Genomic DNA, 21,052 nt, shown 5'->3' with positions numbered 1-21,052 from the left:
AGTAATAAACTTACAATGCTGGGTTCCAGTGTTGCTTCCTGAAAGAATGAGAGAATCGGCATCTTTTGTGCTTGTTTTCCTTTTCAAGGAGGTAAAGGAATCTTTGCTGTATTTTTATCTTCTCGGTGACTTATTGTTCTGGGCTAATGCTGTCATCTTTTTATCGGTCTTGGTTGGGGAGAGGGGAGGAACCACCTTAAACGAAAGCTCCCTGTAGCTGCCTGATGTTCTGTGCAGCACAGCCGAACGTGGATCGTGGCCAAATTATGTCCTTTTGATAACTTATTTTTATGTTCTGAACCGGAGTCAGTCAATGCAGATATTGTTTTCGTGGCGCTGCGGGAGAGGAGCAGTTCCCCTGCTCTTCCAGGGTTAGGATCAGAGATAAGAGAGGTGACTGCAGCACCCCACGGACGGCAGATCCCCCCTGCCCATGCATGAGCTCCTGTCTTGCTTGATGCACCCGGGGTTGAAGCAGAGGCCGCCGGGCCTGGACACGTGAGCAGATGAAGAATGAGGCTTTGTTGCTGTTGCACTGAACGAGTTCTGTCAGCTTGGGGAAATGTGCTGCTGGAAGTGCAGCATTTATCCTCCTGATTTTCAAGGCTGCTCTTTCGAGAGACAGACAGTGCTCCCAGCGTTGCACATGTCAGCCCTGTTTAAAGAGTTGCTAAATGCCGTTAGGAGGTTTCTTCTATTATTTTTTTAATCTATATATATTTCATGCCTTTTAAATATATATATTTATAAAAGCATGCTGCTCCAGCTGGTTTTGAAACTGTTTTTCTTTCCTGTATCTTCCAGGTCAGCACAAACAATTCCTCTTGGAGCTTTTTAGTTTTCCATTACAGCTCTGCTTTAAGTACCACGCTTGCAAAACTGTTCACCCCTCTTCTGTCGTCTTCACTCGAGAAAAAAAGAGTTCCCTTCCATCTGCTGCAGTTTTTGAGCAGTGATTTTTTTTGATAGTGGTGCTTGGACAACAGCAGAGCTCTGCCTTTCCTACCTTTGGGGGATTTTATGGAGTAACTTCCCAGTCATCTTGCATAGCATTGCCCTATCTCTCTGAACCAAAGGTAGGCTGCTGGCTTTGTTTCTCTGCTCAAGTGATTTAGATAATAGAGGAGTCTAAAGAAAATGCCTCCAGCTACTTTAAAAGATTAAAAATATGTTAGGTCAAAAAAGGGAGAGCAGGAAAGCGAGGTTGACTGTGAGTTCTGTGCTGGCATTGTCAGGCTCCAGTGTTCAGAGGAACAGAACAGTCCAGGTGGTGTCCAGTTGGAAAGCCTGGATGAGATGCTTTGTCTCACTGGAGGATGTCTTCCCCTCTGCCATAGCAGCAGAGAGGGCATAAATAAGCTTTGCAACTTGTTAGGGTAAATAAGGGAAGCTCACATTGTCTTGCTAGAGGTGGCATGGACTACAGACAGCAGTGGTGAAGTAAACATGTTCAGACAATAAGCTTAGATGCTCCTTGTCCTATCACTAGAATTCCTGATGAAGAGTCCCTCTCCAGCTTCATCTCAGACTACATCAGTGTGAGTCTGTTTGCTAAAAGCATTTTAGTACCACTCCAGTCCACTTCAGTCTCTTCACATTGTTCATGTCCAGATCAGGCTTTTCACTGAAGTTCATCTGTTAAAAACTTAAACCTGCTTCATCTTCCTCCGGGGTGTTTTCCTGTATTCTCTCTCTGGCAAGATGTTTCTCCCAGTGGCCAAAACCATCGTGCCCTCAGCTTGCTCTCTTTGGCAAAACCCTTCTTCCCTCAGTCTGGCGTTGCAAAGGGCTGCTGAGAGGCGTCATGTTCTCTCCTAGGAGCCCCCATTTTTCCCCTCCTTCCCTGGAAGCATCTGCTGCTATCCAGGAAGATGAGGGGACTTAGGTGGAGAACAAGGAGTAGAATATTTCAGGTGGAAGTGACCTAGAGTGACCATCTAGTCCACAGCAGGCACCTTGGTCTCCTGCATTTCAGGAAGCTTCTTTGGCAATCCCATCTCAGTGCCATCTTTTATCTGTCCCTGCCAGGTGAGGACTTGCCTCTTCTGCTCTCCTGAGGCTCCTGTCCAGCAAGGACATTGCTCTCTCAGCTCTGGGATTCGGTGTGTTCATCCTGACAGAGCTCTCCTTGTTCAAGGGTCAAGTTTAGTAGCCCAGGTGTGTCACACCTCTAAACATGGAGCTCTGCTGGCTTCTCTCCTAAAAGTTGCTCTACTGACAGAGCTATTCCACCTCCTCCTCCATTATGATGATCATTCTGGAAGGGGATGGAAAACAGCAGGATTCTGTATGGTTGAATGAGAAAACTGACATAAGGCGATGTGTACCAGAGCTAATCTATAATTCATCACGATCATTCAGGGCTTTTAGAAAGCGGAGGAGAGCGAGGCGAGGGAGCCCCGAGAAAGGGTATGAAGGCCCTGCACGTGGCTGCAGCCAGCGAGGGCTGTCACTTCCGATGAGCAACGGGCGGGCGGTGCCAGGCCACCAGGGAGAGCCGGGCCCCTTGTACCTGCTGCTGAGGAGGGGCTGCCTTTGCAGATGACTAGAAGCAACTACGGTGCTGACATCTCATTATTTCCAGCTTTGTTGCTCGCTTTCCGGTCGCTGCTAATGTACCGGGCCCAAATTCCTTTGTGCGTTACTGCCTCGGGGGCCTCTGGCAGCTCCTGCTTCTGGGGGAGCGTGTCCAGTTGAACTGAGAGCTGGTTTAGACTGGCAAGGCTAAGGAGGAACAGCCATCAGGGAGAGGAGGGCTCGGATCCCTCTCTTCTGGTGCTGGCCTTTTACTGCTGGCAGAGTCAGCGATATGGCAAAGCAGGTGGTCTGGGACTCGATCTCCTTGGACGGGGAGAGAGGACCTGCTTCGACACTGCTGCTCAGGTCTGCCATTCCAGCTCGTAGATGCGTTCCTGACTGTGTCGGTGTTGTCAGCCCTGCGCAGGCTCTCTGGACACATCTCCGGGGAAGATTGGCAGCTCCCCAGAAGAAAGGGCTTGCCTGGACACAGCAGGGCTCCCGACAGGAAGGCGGCCTGGCCTCTTCGTCATGCTGGTATTGCATAGCTGTAGCTGTTCTCTTCCCAAATGAGTTCTCTTCCCCTCCCCCAGGAAGGCAAGCTGTTGACTCTCTGCTCAGCCCTAGGGAGGTCACACCTGGACACTGTGTCCAGTTTAGGCCTCTCCCTTTATTCAGTCCCTCCTCCATCCCCAGGGATGCTGGAGCTCCCAGGCTGGTCAGGGCTGGGGGCAGAGGGGCTGGGAGGAGGACTGGGGAGCTGGGACAGCTTGGTGTGGTGAGGAGATGACTGGGGCTGCATCCAGTCACAGGTACAGCAATGTGTGAGGGGCAGTGAGGAGGATGATGTGGTCAAACTCTTTTGGCAGCCATGGCAGATGACATAATAGGAGAATGTGGGAAGCTTGGCTTGGATATTAGGAAAAAAACAGCTGGTGGGGAGATGTCTCCATCCACAGAGGGAGGCTTCAAGCATCACTCAGACAAGACCAGGCTGCCCAGGTCCCTTACTGGCAGCATTCCTATAGCGAGAGGGAGGTTGAATCAGAGACCACCTGCAGCTCCTTTTACTCACATGCTCCTGTGGGTCTGAGCCCTGGTTCCTTTGGTACTTCCTGGCGTGCTGTAAGAGCAGTTCTTGTGTGTCTCTGGCTTGCTTTCTGTTGCTTTGGCTTGCAGTGTTACTCAACAACTCAGAAAAAACAGCCATGACTCTGAAAACCCGTCAGTGCTGCTGTGGCTGGAACCACGTGTCAGGCTGCACTGGCCTCTTGGGTTGGACCTTGTGCAGAGTGCAAGCACAGCAGGGGAAAGGGATGGTTAAGGCAGGAGGTTGTCCTGCCATTAAGTTAATTTTTTGACTATACCTGCACTTCTGGGCTTGCATCCAAGGCCTGAAGTACTTGCGCAGTTTCTTCCTGCCTCCATCACTTTGGATGTGTTCTTTATTCCCCCTGAGCTGGTTATTAATTATGGAGACTGCAGAGATGAAATCCAGGCTCTGCTAATGGTTGACTTCCTCGTGTTTTAGAAGCAGCGTTTCAGTGACCTGCTAATGGTATTTCTTAGCTTTTCTTTTTTAAGCTCCACCATCATTTCGGTTTCTGCTCTGAGCGAGGCAGGTAACGGTGTTTAAGTGTTGGCTGGCTCTCTGGGCAGATCCCATCTGCAGCACGCTGCTCATCTCCCTGGGTTGAAATGTCCTCCTTTTCATGCTGGCAGGGAGCATGGAACAGCCTTGCCTGGCAGCATTCAGGCAGTGCAGTGACCCTTGCTGTGTGACGCCTCTCAGTTTCCCCGAGCTTTAGGAATCGGGGAGCAAATCCATGCTGAGCACTGTGCCGAGCCCCAGCGATCCTCACAAAGCCACCCACCCCTTCGCTCCTACCCACCAGCTTCCCTCTCAGCCTCTAAAGCTGCCTGGCCAAACCCCAGTGCGATCTCATCTTTTCTCTCCCGGCCTTGTTATTCCTTCTCCCCCTCTCCCAAGGAGGCCCAAGGAGCAGATGCTGGGCTTGCTCCTCCTCCCTGCCCCATCCGGGCTGCGGGCGCTGCCGGCCTCGGCGCCGGCTCTGTCTGCCCTTTGCTCTCCCTGGCCAGCCTGGCCTGTCTCCATTCCCGTGGCAGGATCCTCTAGTCCCTGTCACTGCTGCCTGGCTGCCTTCACTGCTGCCTGCTCCCCCAGTCCTCTGGGAGCTACAGCTGTCTTTCTCCCGTCCTGTTCCCATTTCTCCACTGCTCTGATGTGGGCACTTAGCCCTGTGTTTTTCTTCGTAGACCGTGCCAGGCTGTTCCCTGCCTTCCCTGCTGCTGGTCAGCAAACCTCTGTGCAGGGCTGCAGGGATGTGCAGGAAGGAGCTGCCTGCATCCCCTCCTCCCCGAGCTTAGCCTCGGTGTTAGGGAATGGGGAGGGAAAGACTTGGGAAAGTGGAAACAATGAGTGTGAAATCTTCTCGGTTTGGTTTTTCCAGCTCTGCGTGTTCATATCCCCCGGGACATATCCCTGGTATCGGATGGCAGCAATGGCCTGGGAGTCCCTGATCCCGTTTTGCAATCCCCCAGTCTCAGCCAGCAGCTCAGGCCTTCCTGTAAGTGCCCTGATGGTCACGGGGAAGGAATGTTCCCCCGACCGCATGGGGAAAGGTCACCACGGGCAAAGGGGACGCTGGGACTGGGCCGATGAGGGCAGCGCTGATCAGCACGGAGCCAAAAACATTCTGGCTTACAGGGGAAATGGGAGAAAAAAAAAAGCATTTCTAGAGGTTAAATATTTTGGGCAAGGCCCCACTTCCTTTCACAGGGCACATCTCAGAGCAGATGCAGTGCCCAGGCCAAGTCCAGGAGGATGTGTGTCTCTGTGTGTGTGTGTGTGTGTGTGTGTGTGTGTGTGTGTGTGTGTGCGTGTGTGTGTTTGATCGCTCTCTTAGCTGGAGGATGTTTGCTGCTGAATCTGCTCCCACAAACAGCTGTGTGTCCGCTCAAGTACTGCCTGGGACGGAGGTTTTGGCCAGTTATTGCTGCTCAGAGCAGCCCTTGGGCTGAGCAGCATGTTGTGGCTCCCTTCCCTTCCTACCCTGTGCCTGCCAACAAACCTCTCCCCTGGATGCAACTCGGAAGGAAAGCTGTGACTCGTGGTGGCTGTGGCCACAGTGGGATTAACATCCAATATTAAGGGCTTAACTCATCCCTGCCAGCCAGAGGTTCCAAATAACTGCCATGCCTTCTGCCTGTTCCTTCCACCCTGGAGTTTGTAGCTGCCTTGGCTTAGCTGGAGCTCGCTCCTGGCACTTTGTTCTGAGAGCCTGGCTTGTTGGCTGAGGCTCCTGGGGATGCTGGTCTCATTTATTGGGGCGGGGGCGGAGCGGAGAAAGGAGGAGGAATTTCTAGGTTGGGCTTATGAACCCGAGTTTTTCAAAATTCCCAGCATGTTAAAAAAAATACAAAGCTAATCTGGCCCTTCGTCTCTAGGTTACGTTTGCCTGGGCCGGGGCTGAGCTCATGGAAAATTGCAGCTTAGCTCCTGTGCTCCCTGCCAAGATTAGTAGGTTTAAAAACTAACTGATAACATCTTTGTAAACTTGGAGTCATTTCTCTAAAGCCTGCTGATCCTTCCAGCCTGGATTTTGGAGCTTTTCTAGAGATCCAAGAGAGCCAAGCAGGGTGATGGTATCTGCCCCGAAAAATCACCCTGGAGCATCAGAGTGTCTTCAAATACCCCGAGGGAGGAAGGAGGCTGCTGTTCCCCGAGGCCCCGAAGGGTGTGTTGGGATCCCTCGCCCTATTCCTAACCAGACACACGGCACACAACCGTGCTCTGCACGTAACTTATAATAATCACCGGTTTTATTTTTAGAAAATTACAATAGAAAAGTACCTTTAAACATATTTCCAAAAGCGGAGTAGACAATGTGGAAGCTTCTCTCCTCTCCACAACACAAAGTACAGGAAATAGTTTGCTAAAAGAGTTAGTCTGTCACTTGGGAACGCCGGTATCGTTCCTTTTAGAGCCGCTCTGAGGTTTGTCTTGGATTTGATTTCTTCTCACATCACTTTTATCAGTCCCGTTTTTTACAGAAGACTCCAACGGGACGGTTTCCCAGCACGAAAAATCCCATTTTCTCATCACCCTGCCCCACCCCAACAGCCGAAACCTCAGCTGTCTTGTTTTGGCCCACCCGCAGGACAAGAGGAAGGAGGAAGGAAAAGGTGATGATGCTGAATGAGGCCACGGACAGCTGGGAAACCGGCTACAGTGAGGCCTGGGCAGCGGCTGAGCTCAGTGTTCCTTGCAGCTGGAATGAGGACGGGGAAGGCAATGGAAGGAGGAGTTTTGCACCTCCCTTTGCAGGAAACTGAGACCTGATTTGAGGTTTTGGGTTGGTTTGCTCTGTTCTTTTCTTTTTCCAAATTCCTCCTGGGGCAAGGAGAAGGAGCAACTAGTACGTCAAGCAGTCTCTGCTGGTACACTACCTCCATAAAGGGCGTTGGCAGCTTCCCTTCTTGTCTTTGCACATGGAAACGTGGGAATGCCACGCAGCGAGCAGCCAGACCAGCATAACCTCGGTGCTAAAACCCCAGTCCAGCGCTTCGGCGTAGCAGGAGTTTTTCTCATACAGCAGTTTACGTTGCCTGTAACAGCTTGAAGCAGCCATGGCAGGAGGAGGAGGAGGAGGAGGAGGCAAATTGTCACCTTGCTACATGTGCGGGCCGTGTGCCCATCCCTGATCCGAGCCGTTGCACCCCGCGGAAGCTTTGCACAGCAGCTACGAACACAGCCCTAAGGTACAAAAAACACCGGAAGAAGAAAGTTCCTGATTGTCCTGCCTGGTTGTCATTTGGTACAACTGGGAAGAGGACAGTAATACTGTAGTGTCCGCAGACGTCCCGCCGACGCGGCCGGAGCACAGTTCCTGTGCCGGAGGGAGCACAATTCCTACGAACCCACATGGTGTGTCTCGACATCCGCACACACGTGAACATCGTGCCTTCGACATGCAGCTGACAGGGCCAGGGGGATAATAAGACTCTTAATTACACGCCTTCCAAAGTCAAGCGCAAAACCTGTGGTCCGACCCGGTGTAAGATTGTCCTGTTGAGGAGCTTTGGTACAAAAATACTTTGCTCTCATTTTGCTCTTTTTTCCATTTTTTGTTGTTTTTTCTTTCTTTTTTTTTTTTTTTGTAGTCTGCTTTCTTATGGTTCTGTTTGAAAAGTTCAAACACTACAACAATGCCTGTCAAACCATGCTTTCAGGAGCAACACACTCTTCCTTACAAATATACAGTGTAAAAGAGGAAAATATTATTACTAGGTAATGTTCTTCTTTTTTTTCTTCTAGGAGAGCAGATGTGTGATAGAGGCTGTGGGAAAGTCTTGGAGGAATCCAAACTCGTGTGAGGTTTTTTTTTCAAGCCTGTAACAACAGAGAGAGGTGTTAAAAAAAAGGCAGCTGTGACGGAGGAAAAAGGGGCTGTGATTCATCTCTCTTCCTTCATGGGGAAGCTCCTGTGCCACAGTGTAGGGGAGAGGGAGACTTGTTTTGGAAATCTGTGCCCAGACCTCACTCCAAGGACAGGGAAAGGCAAGGTGGGAAATGCCTGTGCAGAGAAACTGTTGGCATCCCAGGTGTAAAGGACCCAGTTTGGTCCTCCCAGTGTGGCTGAAGCCCCTGGGGTTTGAACTGGGAAGCTGAGAGTTAAGTTGAATTTTGCACTTAAGAGGAATTCGGTCTCTGTTGATCCAAGGCAGGAAGCGAGGACGGAGATGAGATTACCAGGGGTAATTCAAAGCTGAGAGGCATTCCTTGGCTGTGGAAACCCTCGCCCCAGATAACAGCGATAAAGGCGGGAATGGCAGGGCCGTGGTTCCGGCAGGGCAGCAGCGGGAGCGGCAATGCCACCCTGCAGGGATCAACCCCAGGGTCGCGCCTGCCTCGCTGCCTGTTCCCTCGGGGACATCACGTTGGCTTCCTCGCCCTTCTACCCCCTCCCCAAAGCAGCCAAGCTCACAGGACAAGCTGGACCCCATCCCGGCCTTACCAGCACACTGTGGTCCGGCGGAGAGCACGTCACCCCAGTAGCCGCCTTGGAAGACTCCACTAATACCCACAAGACTGACTGTAGGCCACCATCACACACCTGAGACCTGTGGGAGGACACAGCGGAGGGTGAGGGACGCTGGCAATGGGGGCTGAGGTCGCTGTGCTGTGGGGAGAGGCGGTTTCACAGTGGTCAGAGCCAGAGCTTCCTAAGGGGACGGTTTTCACCTCAGCCCTGCCCTGATGAGCTCCAGGCATTAAGTACAGGACAGGGCCAGGCTGGCAGCAAAACCCTTCCCTGGGCTGTGCCCTTCTCAGGTGGAGGAGCCTGGCAGGGAGCCGGGAGGTCCCCAACCCTCCATCCTCACTGCCCACTGTGACTACCAGTGTTGCTGTGGTGCTGTGGGCTGGTGGACCTGTTCCAAAGGATTCACTCGCCTCCCCTTCCCAAATATGGCTCTGCTTACATTTTATCTGGAAACATTGGCACGGTGCATATTTTGGAAGAACCACTGGTTCCCAAAGCCTCGCTGCTCCCTATTTTTATCTGCTGGGCCTAAAATAGCCGGTAAGTTCTTTGTGGATCCAAGTCTGGGTCCAGCTGCAGCCAGGGCTGGGCCTCCTGCCCTCCCGGATGAGTGACCATGGGAGCATGGGCAGCCGATATCAGAGCTTTGGGTGTGGAAGCAGGAGCCTTCCCAGCAGGGATCAGCAGCGTGCAGGGATGGTTCCCAACCAGGATGGTCGGGGTGGGCTGGGATCACAGGGTAAGGCAGTGCTCAGCGTCCAGTGAACCTCTTTCCCCTCTTCCACTTGGGTCCCCTTTGTTTATTTATCCACAAGAGGCCGAGTTATTTGCAGAGCATGTCTTGCAAGGCTTTTTCCATCTGAAGAGGTCCCAGATGGAATCGGATCGGTCCCTCCCTCCAGCCAGGCTGCTCAGTCGAGGCTGCGCTTCTTGTTTTGGCAGCCCCACCACCCGATGCTGCCAGGAGAGTTTTCTTTAAGGTTTAATGAGATGGTTGTGTTGGGGCTGCCTTCTTTTCTATCACTACACCCCTTCCCCAGCAGGATGCCTTTTCCATCCTGCCCTGGCACATTTGGGAAAGTGTAGGGGTGAATGGTGGCAGGGACATCCCCTTCCCGGGGACAAGGAAGGCAACTGCACTTAAGGGTGCCTGCTGGAAAGTGGCCTCACCAATAGTCTGGCCACCCACCCTGAGCTGCTGGAGACCTCAGGAGTCGTGGGGTGGGGGGAGGAGGCCAGGGTGAGGGTGGAGGTGTATGCCAGCCAGCACAGGAGGATGGGACTGGGATGGTGGCACTCACCCGGCATTCAGCAGAACTGACGGGACTTCCAGCCCTGAGAACCAGCCTCGGAAGGAGGGAGCCAGCGCATCTGCAAAGGCAAGGGAGACACAGGGTGAGAGGGGGGTGGCTGCCCACCCTGGCAAGATCCAGCTGCCTCTGGGCTCCTCTTTCCCGGCCTTCCCCAGGCACAGGGTGGAGGGAGGTCAGAGCACAAGCAGTACAGCTGTCCCGGCTCGGACTGGGACAGTAACACTGGGGCCAAGCACAGCCCCCAGCATCCCTGCTTCCAGCAGGATGGAGCTGGGATAGCAGCACCACAATCCCACTGAGCAGGAGTGATCTCATCCCTCGCAGCTTCTCAAAAGCCTGCTTTAAACAGGGCGGAAAACATCAGATGCCAAAACCCAGCACATGGTGCTCAGTGCTCTGCCTGATAACACCAAGTCAGCCCCCACCCATTCCAAGGTCCTGGTCTCAGCAGGATCCAGCCAAGCAGCTCCAGTTTGGACAGTGGCACCTGTCTCCCGTGCCCTCCACCAAACGTGCAACACTGGCAGCTGCAAGGGGGGTGGGAAAGGTGCCCACCACCGTGCTTCCCCTCATGATGATACTGCACATCAGGTAATATTTCTTCTGTCTAGCCTCCGTTTCCTTCGCTGTCGCTTCCCTGAGCAGGGCAGGTGCTGCCTGTTAGCAGTTATTTGACAAGGCGTGTACGTAGCTGCAATAATATTTACTGCTGCTCTTCCTATGAGCAGCAGGGCACAAAGAGCTGGAGTTTCATCCAAGGTTTGCACGCCGAGCGCTTTTCCACACCCTCCCACTCAAACCAGCCCCTGGCTGCTCCGGCTCCCAGCAATGGTGGCTCTGGATAACCTGGCTCAGTCCTGGTGGGCCAGGGCCAAAAGCCTTTTGGAAGCATTTTATCCAGCTAATCAGTTTCTGTGTGCTCATTTCCTCCTACTCATCACCAAGTCAGAGCCAGCAGCAAGGAGCAAAAGCTGAGATGATGTCCGGTGTGGATGCTGGGGAGGCAGCTGCCCATTCCCCCTTCCTGCCAGGGGTCTTTTCCCGGCATCCCCATGGTGCTGCAAGGCTGGCACTGCGAAGAAATCCTCTTCCTCCTCCATGTCCATTTGTTCTCTTCTTTCCCCAGCTCCTCTCCCAGGCGGATGGTTAATTTTTAACAGCCACGTGCTGCCATCAGGGGCCACCAGCGTTGGCAGCCGGCAGAAAGCGTTTGTGACAAGGCAGCACCTCGTCAATAAAAGATGGATCCTCCATTTGCGCTTCGCTCCCCTCTCCTCCCCGTCAGAGCTGCTTGGCTTCACACCCCATGTCCAGCACAGCACATCCCAGCAATGCTCCAGGGGCTCTGGAGCCCCCATCCCACACCACACCAGCAGCCGGATGGCAACGAGTGATGGGAATGGTCCGGACACGGAGAGCATGCCCATCCATCCCTCCCTCCCTCCCCACCTGCCCCACCACGGGTGGCAGCACAGGTAGGAAGGCAGAGAGAGGTGTTTGGGGAAAGGCAGGACCCCTGCCAGCGCTCAGCTCCATTTGGGAGCCGTCCCTAGGTCTCAGGGGGCAGGGAGTGAGTGCCTGTTAGCCGGGCAGAGGTTAGTGGTGCGGCGGGCACCAAGGGGGAAGGGGGTCCAGGGCGGGTGGGAGGGTGAGCGGTGGTGGCGGATGGGTCGGAATTACCTGGGCGTGCAGTGAAGCGGGATAGGTGAAAGCAGGAGGAGGTAGAGCAGGTGCTAATTCCGCTGGGTACAGAGGGTACGGCCCCCACACTTCAGGGCTACTGGGGTAAAGTGCAGGCACTGTGAGCTCATCTGCAAGAGAAGAAGAGGGAGAGTTAAACGGTGACCACAGGGCTGCCACCCCCGCCATGTCCTTCCTTCTCCCCCTGAAGAAGGAGAAGAGCTTCCCCCGGAGAAGTGAGGGATGTCACCACCAAGAGCCGACCTGCAAAGCCAAAATGGAACTGGGCTCATCGTCTCCTAAAGGTTTAGTGATCCCAGAGATCCAGCAGAGGAGAGAATGTGGCTCAAGCCTGTGCACAACAGTGAGGTGAGGAACTGGTGTCCACGCAAGAAAAGCTCTTCCAGAGGCAGAAACAGGTATGGAGCACTCACAGCAGGACATTGCTGAGGCCTCTGCTGAGACCCCCAGATGTGACAGGGAAACTGCCCAGCACGAAGGAGCAGCACCTTAGGCTTGTCCCACTCCCAGGCACCGTGCCAGGCTGGCTATCACCTGTCCCAGGGTCCCCTCCTCTGGGGACTCCTGGCAGCAAGCAGGAGCCGCTGGTTCCAATTGGACCTGGCATTCCCCGTCGCCACCCCCCCACCATGGTATTCCTGCTCCTTCCAGCACCCCGCATGACATCACATTCCCTGAATAAGGAATTTTCCCGAGGATGGGGGCAGCGCCCAGTGCCTGCCACCTCAAACCCTACTGGCGCTGCAGGCCCCGGTACTCACAGGGCTCCCGGGCGATGAACTGAGGTACGGCGGTGGGGAGGGGGGTGCTGGGATTTGGGGTGCCCACCAGCTTGCTCTTGGCCATCTTGGTGTTGGCCTTGGCGAACTCCAGCCGCAGCGTCTGGGGGATCTCGGGGTCGAAGCGGATGCCCTGCGGGAGGGGAGGAGGGGGGGAGGCACGGCGGGTGGGCGAGCGCTGCCGCGTGCCGGCCCCCGCAGCAAAAATAACTCTTCCCCCAGTTATTTATGGGTTTTTTCAACTTTCAGCCTTGAAATGAGCTAATTTGCCGGGCCCCGAGGCAGCTCGCATTCCTCCAGCATCTTTAGCATCGGCACCATATTTGGCAGTCGGCATCCCGCAAGGCCAAGCTCTTATCCAGAGGGATTAGCGGAGCCAAAGAAAAGAAGTTTTACATTGAAAATGAAGACAGGGAAGAAAAAAACAACCCCAAACCAAACCCAGGGAGAACTGGTGAGGAATCAGGAGAACCAGCTCCACATGATTCTGCCTCTGACTATTTCCAGGTAAACCCACAGAGGTAGAAGGGAGCTGCTAAAAGAAAGTGAGATTTGCTTTTCTTTCACAGATTTTGCTGGGATTTTTCCTGCTGAACAAACAGGAGAGGCTGGGAATGGTGCCTCTCGCTTGTATTTGTATCTAAGGCTCCAATCCTGAGGGTTCAAGCCCTCCTGGATGGCCCTGAGAAAGGTGAGAGGGATGCAGCCCCCTGGGAGGGAGGATGCGGATGTGAGAAACAACGATGGGATTGTCTGGAGGGATGGGGATGCTATGGGGCTGGCCAGCACGGGAGCTGCACATCCCCAGCGTGGAGGAATTCAGGGAGTAGCTGGAGACAGGAAAACAAGGGGGGAAATGGGAAAATGGAGCAGCCAGGCCGGGCACACTCACGTTCAGTGCGTTCTTCGCCGCCTCTGCCTCGGAGCGGCTGTCAAAGCTGACAAAGCCCACGGGCTGTGGAGGAAGGAGAGGAGCCCTCATAGTCAGGTGGGGAGCAGAGGGGACCCCCCTCACCCCAGGGACTGGTGGTGCCAGGGAATGGCTCCTACCTGTTTGGAGGTGAGTTTGATGAGAGACCCCTCGTACCCCTGCAAGGAAAGGATAAAAAAGGGTGTTCGGTGGAGATCCTCACAATTAAATAATAATAACTGAATAAACTGACTTAATTAGATTTTGGGGGAGGAACCAGCAGGCTCCCAGATCCCAGTAAGTTGTTTGCAGTCATGGGGCTGGGGCAGGGCTCAGCCCCACACTTCTAGCCCCCCTTTCCCTTCCCAGTTTGGTACCTTAAAGGGTCTGAAGAGCAGGTAAAGTTCCCGGGGCTTAATGTCCAGAGGTAACCCGCTGACAAAGAGTGTCCTCACCTGGAAAAGAAAAAAGGAGGTTCCTGGGGATTCTCTTCATCCCTACCTTGGCTTCCTGCAGCCAGAGGGACAATGCCAGCCCAGAGGGAACCTCCTGGGCAGCCAAAAGCCTTAAGCCACAATTGAGTGATGCAGAATTTTTGGGAGGGGTGTCCCCATCCTTCAGGTAGCCACAAAGGAAGTTGCTAAGGCACCATGGAAAGGTAACAGAGACCTGTCCTCACCTCACAGAGTGCTCTCTGGGCTGAAAAGGCTTCCAGCATCCCAGCACCTTCCTACCCCAGTCTGGCAAACAGGATCTGTCCCGGCATCCCCAGCGGATCCAGGACTCTGCAGACAATGCCTATTGTCTCACTTTAATTGCAGCAGCTCATTAAGGACTTCAAGAAGCAAATCCCAGCTCTTCCTCCTGGAGGACTGGCCCTGGTTTGGAGGGGGCTGGGTTTAAGCAGCTTGTCCCTGGTTTGGAAAAGTCACGTTTTAAGGGGGTTTAACCCTTTTTGGTGGAACTAATGTTTGTGGTGGATCATGTGCAGCATCCTCAGAGCTGGTGTGTTTGGCAGAAATCCTGCTCCCACCAACCCCGAGGCGGGATGTGGGGCTCCCCAGGGATGGGCAAACCCTGTGCTGGGATGGTTTTGCTTTACAACCAGCTCATAACTGGTAGAGCAATGTGGGGAACTGGATCTCCTGTCAGTTCCCCCTCTCCTCATCCACAAAATCTCATCCGAACACTTTGGGTTGGAGGAGAGGAAAATGTAGATTTATTTTATTTTATATTTTTGGCCAGGCACCCTGCCTGCCCCATTCCCTGGGAAAGAGACCTGGGAAACTGCCAGAAACAGCCAGCCCAGGCCTATTCTTCTGCTGACATTTCTTCTTTCTCTTGCAGATAAGCTATCTCCCCCATCTCCCAGCCTGGGAGCAGCAAACATTCCTGCTTTGTGGAACAAAACCTCTGGCTGACCTGTATCTGTTAAATAACAAAAGGTACTCGAGCTGTTTGCATATAGCCCTTGTGCCAACAGCCCTGGTGATACCCATCCTGGGTACCAGCATTATCATAACCATCATCATCATTCCTGCAGGTACCAGCATCCAGGCCGGATGGGATCAGCACAGGGGTGTCCTCACCCCTTCCTGAGCCAGGGCTGCACGCAGACACACCCTGGTAGCCTGTCCCCTCCAGTGGAGCCATCCAGGGTGGGCTGGAAGCCCCCCCAAAGCACCTTGGGGGACCTCTGCCAGATTTTTGCTGTCTCCTGAGATGAGAGGCTGATGGAGCATCCCAAGGCATTCAATACGGCTCTGTCTCCCCATGGAGACAGTGCCCAAATTTCTCCCAGCAGGGGCTGTGCCCATGAAATTCAGTGTAAAGAAAGCAAGTTTATCCTTTCCTTGGGGAAAAAATATTTCCTTTCAGACAGATCCAACTAAGCGTGGCTGCTATCCAGGGAATTGGCTCTCCGGACGCATCCACCTTCCCAGCTGGGTTTGTGAGCATCCCTGCATGGTGTCCCCTGTCTCCATGATCCCTGAAGCAATCCTGGCAAGCTGGCTTCTCATTTCTCCTCTCCCTGGAGAGCTACATGGAACACCAGAGGTGTCGGTGACAGCTCCAGGGGGCAGGTAGGGGGTACTGCCAGTTTTCAGCATCCCTGAAATCCAAACCCTACAAGCCCAAACCTGCCAGATCATTTATCCCCAAAGCCACATGAGAGAGAGATGGGACAGAGAAAAGACCCCGAGGAACCCTCCGAAATTCAGCCCCGCAGAAGAAGGGCTTCACTTCCATAATGATTTGTTTTCTTTGGAAGTTCAAACAGGGGTCGGCCAAGTTTGAATACATAAAATTACACAGCGGCGAGAGGGAGAAGGGCTCCGAAGGATCCCCCAGCTGGTTTCCAGCCCCAAAAGGCCTGGGAGAGGAAGGAAGGATACGAGCACGTGGGTGCTCCTCATCTGCACCCCACAAAACGGGCCTGGGGTGTACCGAGCCACAGGGATGTTCGAGCAGGTCCTGTGCAAACAGCATCCTTTCCCTGGGGAACAAACAGGTGAGGCTGGCAGAGTAAGGGAGTTTCCTCAGGATAATGCCAGCAGGCTGGACGGATATCCTTTTGCCAAGGGAAGGATTTTAGCAGAAATATTACTCCTGCCCTTAAATGGAAGGGGAGCTTCGGCTCCCAGAGAGCTGCTCCAGGTTTTCCTGTGCCGAGAGATCCCAGGGATTCAGTCACCATCACCAGAAACACTATCAGGGCAAAATCCTGCTCTGGAGTGGGAAAATAAAAAAAGCCTTATCAGCCAGCAGGCAAGCATATGTTCTTCCATGGGGAAAAATGACCCCTTCTGGGAGGCGGATCGGGTGAGGCGCCTGCTCCCAAGTGTCTCATGGGATGGGGCCAGACCTACAGCTCCCAAGCAAGGATTAGCGAAGGGCGCTGGAGCCTGGAATTCCTGCAGCCCAAACACCCCCACTTTTTTTTTTTTTTGGACAGCCCGAGCTGTTGAGTTTCAGTTCTGCTGTACAAACATTTTTCAGTTTCTTCATGGTGGAGCATTTCTCCATCTCTCCTCCTTACCATTTGGGGTGAAACCAAAGGGTTTTTCTCCAGGTCAGAAGTGCCGATGTTTGCTCTGGGAAGCTGCTGGCCACAGGTGCAGCACCTCAAAGGTGACCACCTTGATATCTTTCCATGGGGATGGCAGCTACGGGACATCATGAGGAGCACTCCAAGTCCCCTTCCACAGTCCTCCTCTGCTCCTGCCGCTGCACCCCACAGCTCCCAGATTTGCCAGGGCTGCTGGATCCCACCTCTGTCACCTTGCTCCTGGTTTGTGCCCTCTTGGCTTTTACTGTCCCTGCAGGAAGTCTCCTCTTCGTCTCTGCTACCCTCCCTCAGAAGGCACCTCCATCCCACTTCTGGCCTGTCCCTCTCACCTATACATCCCACCATCCCTTTCTGTTGTCCTTGAAATTCCCTATCCAGTCTGGGGTGTTTAAGGGATGATGGAAAGGATCTAGGGGGGTTTGCTGGGACGGTCAGGGCTGGAGACATGCAAGGAGAGTCAGGGCCTGGGCCAGGAGGTGGCTGGGGTCGAGGAGGAGAGGAGCATGGATCGAGGATGGCCCCAGCATGGAGATCCATGATGGAGCAGCCCTCCTCCTCCTCTCTGCACGTTAAGCCACAGGTAAGGTTCCTGAAGGTAAGGAAGCACCAGGGAGGTATTACCCTGCCTCGGACCCCCATCAGACGGCGGTGCCCCGAGGGATGCCGGGTGTCCCACCAGCACGGTCACGGTCCCCTGCCCCTACCCAAACCACCCCCGGTAAACGTTAACAGGCCGGGGGGGAGGCGGGAGGCATCCGGGTGATTCATCCACGAGGCATTTAATCGCCTCCTTCAGCCCCGGCTCCCGTCCGTCCGTCCGTCCGCCCCTTCCAGCGGGGCTCGCTTTAATTCTCCACCAGCCGATTATCCGCTTGACTGCCCGCCGCCGGAGAGGCACCGCCGGCCAGCCGGATCCCGGCGGGAGCGGGAGGGCGATGGCACGGGGCTGCCGTGGAGCCAGGGAACAGGGCGAGCAGAGCTTCCTTCCCCCGCACCCCATTCCCGGCAAAGCGGGGTGCTGTCCCCCCCCGCGCGGCGGGGTGCATTCCGGCCCCGCCGGGATTAGTCCTGGCATAAATACTCTCTTGGCTAATGGAGCGTCTTCCTCGGCTGGGTTTAGATTCCCGGGCTGTGTGTACGCATGCCTTCAGCCCGCAAAACTCCCCGACATAAACAAGGCTGAGGCCGAGGGATGCCGGCTCCCTCCGCCCGGGGAATGCGGGAGGATCGGGATCAGCCTCCGGCCTCACCACCCCGTAGCCGCTTGTCCAGAGGGGCAGACAAACGTCCGGCGACGGACAGGAGGACAGGAACAGCCCTTGGGGAAGAGCGAGTACAGAGCTGCCGGGGCTGGAACGAGGAAGCGGCGGAGGAAAAGGCAGCGAGCAGCCAAGGGAGCAGATGGGGGATTGCAACAGAGCGGAGGAGCGGCGGGATCAGGCGGGGGTCACACACGGCCCTGTCCCACCCCGGCTTTGCTCCCAAAACCCTCCGGACCCCACGCTTCAAGGGGGAAAGGAAGCATGAGCACGGGGGGATGAGACACAGGGGCCACAGGGGAAAATTTCATCCACGCACTGGGCACATTCCCCCCTGGGGAGGTACCACCCCTGGGGTTCCCTCCCCACGCCACGGTCCCCCGGGGTGAGGGATCTGGCATGGGATGGGAACGAGGGCCACGAACCGGGCTCTCCGCAGCCGCTCCGCTACCAAATAAGGCCTCCGCCGAGCCTTTTACATGCCGTTCTCGCCCGCCAAAGTGACGTGACCGCCTTGCCAAATTGTTCTGACTCCTCCGTGGGGAACCCCTGGCTCACAGCTCCCCTGGGGTGCCAGGAGCAGGCAGGAGGAGCGGGGCTGAAGTGAGTGCTTTTCCCGCTTGGCAGCACCCTGACTGACCTCCCCAGGACAGGGGCTGCTTCTCACTCTATTTTGGGGGGGCAGGAGCCCGGAAGGCAAGCCCTGGGAGGGGAGAGGTGCGGCGCAGTAGCCGGGCAACCCCCTTCCCCTGCGCTTAAGCAAATACTCGACAGCACCGGCTCTTCCAGCCTGGGCTGGGAAAAACTCCTGCAGGGAAAATACCTGCCTGGCACCGGAGGAGCCCGGCTTGGCCATCGCCCTCCTAACGTGTTCCCGGCACAGCGGGTGACCCTGGCACCTCGCAGCCCTCCCCTCCAGGGACTCCCCATGTCCAGCATGGAAAGATCAGGGGTTCCCCAAGGGCAAGCAGTGCGACAGCCGGCCCCTGGCCCCCCGGATCCAGCCAGGGGGGCACATGCCGTGCCGTTGCGGAAAGGCAACAGGCCTCCACGGATGTCTCCCACTGCCACGTTCGACCGAGCCACAGCCGCGGGACCCGGCAGCGTCATCTCCCACACACCCCGCGAGGCCACGACGGAAAAACTCCCCATTATTTAGGAAACTTTTGGAAGTTTGAGGCCAGAGCCACCTCTGGAACAAACAAATGAAGGTAGGCAACAGCAGGCGATGGAGCTGCGCTGATCCCAGCGCTGGCCATCAACCAGGGACCCCAGTACCAGCCGGCGGAGGACCTGCCGGAGCAGCTCGTGGGGTGGAGGGCAAGAAGGAAGAGGAGATCCCAGATCGGAATCTTCTCGTTCTCACCCTCCCAAAGTCCAAATTCCCATCTCAAGGTCACGGGCAAAACCAGGAACTTTGCGGTTGGAACGCAGAAAGCCAGCTCTTACACTGGCGGGGCGTGGGGTTGGTCTCCCGTGGGGAGATGTTTCGGACATCTTTGGGTTGAGACCCACGGGAAGGGACGCGTAGCCACTGGATGCGCGGTAGCCACCGGCACCGGCAGCACCAGGCACCGGCCCCGGGACCGGGGGGAGCCTGATTTGCCCCCTCACTCCCCCGCGGAGCTGCGTGTCTCGAGTGGAGCTCCCCGTGCTCGCAGGTCCCCGCCGGGGAGGCGGAGGGGCGTTTGCGGGGAGTCCCGGGGGGATGCGGGCGGTGGACGGGGGCGTCCCCAGGAGCGGGGATGCGCTCCCCGCCGCTCATCCCCGTCCCCCCGCAGCAGCCCCGCGTACCTGGAGCCGCGGAAGCCGATGAGACCCCCTCGGCGAAGACCCCCCCTCCCATCCTGGGTAGTTGGGTAGTGGGCACCCGCGGAGCGCAGCCCCGGGGATCGCGGGTGGGGACGAAGATGCCGGACCTCCTCCGCCCCAAACCCCCGTGTGTGTGTCCCCGGTACCTCCTCCTCGGGCAGGCCGGTGTCGGCGGGGCCGCCCTCCCGGTCGGCGGGAGGTTGCTCATGGTGCGACCGGCCAGGCTCTTCGTCCCGCCGGCGGCAGCCGCGTCCGGGCGGGCGGCGCTGGAGGCTGGTCCCGGCGGCGGCGGGGGCCGGGGCGGGGCGGCGGGGCCGGGGAGGGACGAGGCGGGGGCGCGGCGGAACGGCGGAAGGCGACGGGGGACGCGGCGGGATGGAGGGGCGCGGGGTCGGGAGCTCGGGAGGTGGGACACGGGACGCGTGATGCGGGGTTTTGGAACTCGGCACGCAGGGGTAGGGAGATGGGACACAGTCCCAGGAGCGTAAGACACAGGGTGGGGACACTGGACACAAGGTTGGGGACGCAGGACAGAAGTCTGGGGACACTGAGCGCCGGGTTGGGGACACAGGACAAGACTGGAGACATGGGACATAGTCTAGGACCTGAGGTTGGGCTTACAGGACACAAGGCCAGGGACACAAGGCACAAGGAGGGGGAGATGAGCACAGGGCACAAGGTCTGGGGACATGGGGCAGTCCCAGGAATACCGGACACAGGCTGGGGGCACAAGTCAAGGCTGGGGAGATGGATGCAGTCCTGGGGACACAGGCCACACGGCTGGGGACATGGGGCACAGATCCAGGGACACGGATGCATCACGGCTGTGGGGCAGAGGAGGGGACAGTGCTGGGGACACTGGATGCAGGACTGGGGGCAGTGGGGGGAGCAGTGGGGGCTGATCACCCAAACCAGGCCCACCTGGGGGGGTCAGTCCCTCCTCCCCCAGCCCCAGGATTGCATTTGACCTCCCTGCTTAGGCTGGGCTTTAGCTGAGCCCGTGCTGGGCCTAGCACCCTGCTCCCTCTCATCCTAGAGCCTGGATTTGGGTTGTCCCAGCCCTGCACATCCCCACGGGTGGAGCTGTGGTCCCACAGGCTCAGCTCCGGAGCAGGGTGACAGAGACCCTTGGGGTGAGGCCCAGCAGCTGCGTCCAGAGCAGGTGCTGCCTGCGCACAATGCACGGAGACCGGAGGTGACGCCGAGGACATCCTGCCGATGGCACGGGGCTTGTTCCCAACGGGCAGTTAAGGTCACAGCTCGCCTTTCTGCGCCTCAGCGGCCAAAACAGACCTGGGGGCAGCTGCCTGTGTGTCCTGCCGGCTGCCCCGGGGGACCCAGCCCAGCCACCGACGGGTTTGCAGCCTCCCCACAGTGGCAATTTACAGAGCAGAACCTCTCGTGCCGGGAGGGAGATGGAAGCGAGCTGTGCCAGCTGGATTTGGGGGAGCGGGAAGTGCCTGGCTACAAGGACATGTGACCCCCAGAGGGAATCCAGAGCAGAGGAACTGATCTAGTCACCCCAATCTGCTGGAGCCTCTTGCTTTTGGAGTGGATTCCCAGCAAAAGAGCCCTTTATCTTTGAATGAGGGGAGAAGCTGGACAGATGAATGTTCCACTTCCACG

The 21,052-nt window shown here is 56.2% G+C and overlaps 2 protein-coding genes across 3 annotated transcripts; one reads left to right on the top strand and one right to left on the bottom strand.

Annotated features, from left to right (window-relative positions):
* Window positions 1–24: 24 nt before the first annotated feature.
* On the top strand, window positions 25–6,255 carry LOC126642684 (uncharacterized). 2 transcript variants are annotated; one of them, XM_050320529.1, is made up of 2 exons: window positions 25–91; window positions 970–6,255. In XM_050320529.1, exon 2 carries the CDS (start codon window positions 4,344–4,346, stop codon window positions 5,430–5,432), a length of 1,089 nt encoding a protein of 362 aa, XP_050176486.1. In that variant the 5' UTR covers window positions 25–91; window positions 970–4,343; the 3' UTR covers window positions 5,433–6,255. The 2 variants fall into 2 exon arrangements, with proteins under 2 accessions (XP_050176486.1, XP_050176485.1); XM_050320528.1 differs by having other exon boundaries at window positions 27–91; window positions 805–6,255.
* An 82-nt stretch (window positions 6,256–6,337) lies between these two features.
* On the bottom strand, window positions 6,338–20,637 carry RBPMS (RNA binding protein, mRNA processing factor). Its single transcript, XM_050320448.1, has 10 exons — window positions 20,604–20,637; window positions 19,573–19,931; window positions 13,663–13,740; window positions 13,426–13,464; window positions 13,268–13,330; window positions 12,358–12,508; window positions 11,576–11,706; window positions 9,884–9,953; window positions 8,556–8,661; window positions 6,338–7,930 (listed from the first exon to the last, which is right to left on the bottom strand). The coding sequence occupies exons 1-8, from the start codon at window positions 20,635–20,637 to the stop codon at window positions 9,891–9,893; spliced, it is 918 nt and encodes a 305-aa protein (XP_050176405.1). The 3' UTR covers window positions 6,338–7,930; window positions 8,556–8,661; window positions 9,884–9,890.
* Between the last annotated feature and the right edge of the window lie 415 nt (window positions 20,638–21,052).

The sequence above is a fragment of the Myiozetetes cayanensis genome, unplaced genomic scaffold (assembly GCF_022539395.1).
Source record: "Myiozetetes cayanensis isolate MyiCay16 unplaced genomic scaffold, myiCay2020 scf24, whole genome shotgun sequence".
Lineage (NCBI taxonomy): Eukaryota > Metazoa > Chordata > Aves > Passeriformes > Tyrannidae > Myiozetetes > Myiozetetes cayanensis.
This window is presented reverse-complemented; position numbering and strand designations above follow the sequence as displayed.